This window comes from Austrofundulus limnaeus, unplaced genomic scaffold (genome assembly GCF_001266775.1).
Source record: "Austrofundulus limnaeus strain Quisiro unplaced genomic scaffold, Austrofundulus_limnaeus-1.0 Scaffold1317, whole genome shotgun sequence".
Lineage (NCBI taxonomy): Eukaryota > Metazoa > Chordata > Actinopteri > Cyprinodontiformes > Rivulidae > Austrofundulus > Austrofundulus limnaeus.
Window position 1 is genome coordinate 54,943 of NW_013953719.1, and position 1,873 is coordinate 56,815.

The window sequence follows — 1,873 nt, forward strand, 5'->3', positions numbered from 1 at the left end:
CATGAGGTCATCCACACATTTTATTCAGGAAAACTTTAGGTAATTTTGGAGAAGTTCTGGTAAGAATAACATCAATATTGTTTGTAATTTTTTAACAAATACTTTCTGTGTTGAAACAATGCATAATTACTTAAAATATTTTTAATAGTACAGTTAAACTGTGTTAAAAATTTGTGTATCAAACTTGATACTGCAGGTTCTCCAGTCCTGAATTATCATGTGACATTTTAGTAATTTTAGTAATTTAATCTACAGTATTCTTACCACAACACAACACACACTATTTTGGATGATTGATTAATTAATGAAAAGTCATTTGAAAACACATTTTGGTTATTTTCAAAGTGGTTTCCTTTGAAATTATAATCTCTACGCTGTACTGACAAAATATTTACGTGTTAGATGTCAAAGAAAACTGAGGAAGAAGAGAAAAAAAAGAAAGAAAGAAAATGTCATCAATATGATAACAGATGGTGATTTTTTATAAAGTGTAAGGTACATCTGTGSCTGAACAAGGACAGAAACTGTATTTGTGCCTACCACCAAGTGAAATAAATGGCTGTAAAAAGTTCATTGTAAAATAAAAACAAAGAAGTAAACTTCCTAGAGTTTTCAAAAGTTATGGTCAAAACTGTCTTTTGTTTCTTAATTTAACTTTGTTGTGAGCAAAATGTTACCAAAACAGCCCAGTGTATCAGATTTGATACAAAAAATACATCATAAACAAAGTGATGTGACAAAAAAAATTATAATTATTTTTTTTGGATTTTGTTTAAAAGCCCAAAAAACACGTCAGTTCTACAAAATGTGAATCTTCTGACTATTTTTTAAAGCATTTTAAAGGGTTAAGACATCTCAGTGTATTTCTGTGAGGAAAGTATTTGTATCTAAAATTAAATCAGCAGCCATGCACTGAATGAGCCGACATTTTGACATATAAACAGCTGTAACAGCAGAATCAGTGTAAAAATCCAGTGAGAACCACACAGTGAACTTTACCTCCAAGCACTGCAACATAGCAAAGTGAGGAGGCAGCCGCTGCAGCTGGTTGGAGAACAGGTTGAGATGAGTGACCAATAACAGCTGGTCCAGGTGGCACAACGTGGTCAGGTTCTAATGGACAAAACACGATGAAAACCTAGTTTTTTTTTGTTTTAATTGAATTTAATTTTATTTTCAATTGAAGCTGTGAACAAACCTGCTCAGAGAGGCAGAAGACTCTCACTTCAGCGTACTCCATTTTCAGGATGGTGTTTTCAATCATGAACTTGCTGCACAGGTCGCTGTAATACGCAGAGCGCATGGAGTCCACTTCCTGCAGGAAACAGACAAGTCATCTGATAAGAGCTGTGCTGTGGTGTCGGTACTGCCTCAATCTGAACCGGGCCTGGATGGTACTCACTTTGAGAGTCTGGAAGTGAGCAAGGGTCTCCTTCTCATATCCTAGAGGGTCTAGTGCCCTCATCAGGAGGATAATGGTCAGCAAGCACCCTTCAGAGGCAAAGAGAAGAGCACGGTGCATGAGAGGAGAAAGACCAGCAACAAACCTTCAGTGACGGGTCTGTTAAAGTGATGATCTGCACCAACATTTATTAAGTGGCTCCAGTTCTTGGAGCTGGTTGACCGACTGGAGTTCCGACTGCAACACYGAGCTTTTCTCTACTGACAGTTCACTCCTGCAGAGAAACATCATCAGCTGCTCTTATTACACAAATTTCATCACATTAAAGATTGATTTGATTTATTTATTTAACAGGAAAAGATTATTAAAAATCAAGCCTGACTCAGCAAAATTGCTGTTTTACAGCAGGTTCCTGTTCTGCAGCACATAAAACACTCAGAATTACAGCATCACAATCACATCATTATACAC

General features: G+C 36.3%; 1 protein-coding gene across 1 annotated transcript in view; it reads right to left on the reverse strand.

The window, feature by feature from the left end:
* rabggta (Rab geranylgeranyltransferase subunit alpha) overlaps positions 1–1,873 on the reverse strand; it is a gene marked incomplete at its 5' end in the record, with an annotated part of 18,698 nt that overhangs the window by 4,317 nt on the left and 12,508 nt on the right. Inside the window, 4 exon segments of the mRNA XM_014031780.1 lie at positions 1,000–1,113; positions 1,199–1,315; positions 1,403–1,491; positions 1,588–1,676. Of these exon segments, the coding sequence (XP_013887234.1) occupies positions 1,000–1,113; positions 1,199–1,315; positions 1,403–1,491; positions 1,588–1,676 (409 nt within the window).